This window comes from Bison bison, unplaced genomic scaffold (genome assembly GCF_000754665.1).
Source record: "Bison bison bison isolate TAMUID 2011002044 unplaced genomic scaffold, Bison_UMD1.0 scf7180017852317, whole genome shotgun sequence".
Classification (NCBI taxonomy): domain Eukaryota; kingdom Metazoa; phylum Chordata; class Mammalia; order Artiodactyla; family Bovidae; genus Bison; species Bison bison.
The window spans coordinates 36,586-39,314 of NW_011482890.1; the positions used below are offsets into that span (position 1 = coordinate 36,586).

General features: G+C 59.2%; 1 protein-coding gene across 1 annotated transcript in view; it reads left to right on the forward strand.

Moving 5' to 3' along the window:
* Positions 1–2,729, forward strand: part of TMEM150B (transmembrane protein 150B) — a 7,689-nt gene extending 4,960 nt beyond the window's left edge. The window contains exon 9 of the mRNA XM_010852602.1: positions 2,405–2,729. Coding sequence (XP_010850904.1) covers positions 2,405–2,604 — 200 coding nt within the window. The 3' untranslated portion in view covers positions 2,605–2,729. The remainder of the gene's footprint in view (positions 1–2,404) is intronic.

Genomic DNA, 2,729 nt, shown 5'->3' on the forward strand with positions numbered 1-2,729 from the left:
CCTCTTCTTTCCTGACTTCCTGGTGCTTCGGGTTCCTCATCTATCAAATGAGGATGATGGTAAGGAATGTGAGGAATGAAGGAGCACGTGAGGTGCTTAGGTGGGTGCCTGGCACAGAACAGGTGAGCAGTCAATATTGTGACTGTGCCCTAGTGCTCCGCCATGTCTGACTCTTTGCGATCCCCGTGGACTGTAGCCCCAGGCTCCTCTGTGCATGGGATTCTCCAGGCAAGAATACTGGAGTGGGTTGGCATGCCCTCCTCCAGGGGACCTTCCCGTCCCAGGGGTTGAACCTGCCTCTCTTAGGTCTCCTGTATTTGCAGGCCAGGTCTTTACCACTAGCGCCTCCTGGGAAGCCACACTAGCAGCTTGAGACAGTGGAGGCGGCTGTGGTTTCTCCCCCAGAAACTGATGTGTGTTACAAATCAGAGCTGGTTGTCACACATTTACCAGTGTGCCTCTGGGTAGAGCCTCGACTCCAACCCATTTCTGAGTCACCCCAGAACCCACCAGATCGCCACACCTCTGGGCAAGCCAAACCAGTCTCTGATCCTCAGTTTCCATATCTGTGGAATGGCCTTGCTTTTATCAGAACAGTGATTGCTACTGATTAGCAGAGTGCCTTCAGGGAGAGTGGGGTCAACGCTGGGGACGGCTGCCCCCTGTGGGGGCGGGTGGGAAGGGGCGCCCAAGAGGTCATTGGCATCCGGAAGAGGCCAGGGGGAACCAGCGAGGCCCTGGGTGGGCTGCCCTCGGTGGATCCCTTTGGAGACTTGGATCCACTTTCCCAGCAAATTGGAGGTGGTGATCCAGTTTCCCAGAGCAGCGGATTGAATCCCATGAAACAGGCAGGAAGGGCTGGCTCCTGAACTCAGCCTTCTGCAACTGCAGCTGCAGAACCAGCACAGGTCCTCTGCAGTGGCGGCCCTTCTCAAACCCTGCCTGTGCTCAGGATCCATTTGGCTACAGGGTCCTCGTCCTAGGGCCCCAAACATCCCTTGACTGTGGGGAAGGGGGAGATAGGACCGTAAGATGGTCAGCTGAGCGTGGTAAGGGATGGATGGCCACGGAGGGGTCTGAGACCCGCCTTTGAGCTGGTCTTGCAGAACTAGCCTGCGTTGGGAGGCTGGTGCAGGGTTGGGGGGACTGCCTCTTTATGTACATGGCTGTGGGGGGAGAGGGGGAGGGGGAGGTAAGCTGCCCAGGGGAGGCTATAAGGCTGCTGGCAGGCCCAGAGGTCAGGCTCTCCAGCGAAAAAGTGAGGGGTTACAGGCTTGGGCTTCTGCCTGAGGCAAAAGGGAGCCCCAGAAAGCTTGTGAGCAGGAGAGGTACACGGTCAGGGCTGGGGTCAGCACTTGTATTTGGGGGCTCACACTTTGTCTGAGGATCAGTGGGGCTAGGGGGTGGTACTGGCCTTCCTCACTGTCTAAGAACCCTTGAATGAATGAAATGTCTAGTCTGATGTAGGAGGGGTGAGTCGGAGCTGGGTTGGCCGAGAGGAGGAGTGCTTCAGTGAGGCAGGAGGTGGTCCCAGAAAATGAGGGGCGACTCTGCCAGGCTCGAGCTGGGGGTGTGTGTCGGCCAGTGGTCACAGAACCATTTTATAAACAGCTGGGACTGCGGAGCTGGAGAAGGGACAAGGCTGGGCAATAGAGACACCAAACCAGAAAGAGATGAGCAAGACAGACAAGACTTGGGGTGACCAGCTGGCCAGGGGACGGAGATGGGAGGGGGTAAGGGCGATTCCAAAGGGCCTGCTGGGGCACCGGAGTGGATGGGGTTGTCATGGAGGTGGGGGCTCCCAGAAAGAAGAGAGTTTAGGAAGAAGGCTCTGCTTGGAGTGAGTAGGAGGGGCCTGTGAGGCACAGGTAGGAGGAGAAAGTTGCAAGCACAGCCTGAGGCTGGCGGGCGGGGCGAGGCTAACTTGTTTCAGACTCTGTGACCCCGTGGCCCATAGCCCACCAGGCTCCTCCGTCCATGGGGATTCTCCAGGCAAGAATACCGGAGTGGTTGTCATTCCCTCCTCCAGGGATCTTCCCGACCCAGGGACTGAACCCGGGTTTCCCACATTGCAGGCTGATTCTTTACCATCTGAGCCCCCAAGGAGGCCGGAGGGGATCTTTAGGACACTGTGGGGTGTTGGAGGCAGGAGCATTTTTGAGACAGTGGGAATGCTGCCATAAACAGGAGGAACGTGCGACCGGAAATATTTGGGAAGTAGCTGCAGACAGAGGGGAGATAAGGAGGGCCCCTTTGAGAGTGTCTGGGAGGAGTGGCTGAGGAGCAGGGGAGGCTGTCGGGTGAGGGGGGCCGCTCCCGCCAGGCAGGTAGGGCATGTCAGGGGCGGGCTCCCCGCTGGCTCCGGCTCCTCCCTGTGGCCTTGCACCCTTGACCCTGGACTCAGTGGTTGTCCTGCACTCCTGGTCTATGCGCTCCATCTCCGCCATCTGCGAGTGGGTCACCGCCATGCTGCTGTTCATCCTCTTCGGCCTCCTTGCCGTGGACTTCTCCCGCCTGGACGGCTGCACCCTGTGTCTCCAGCCGGGCTCTGGCAGCCTTCGCCCCCCGCCGGACTCCCCCACCTCCCTGCATGTCCAGCTGTGAACAGCCGTCCAGCCAGCAGCATCCTCACACCTCCTGTCCCTGCCGTCTGGTTCCGGCCCTGCAGTTGGGGCCACCCAGGAAGCGAGAGGCCAAGGCCAGCCAGCCATCCCTGATCAAGGATATTT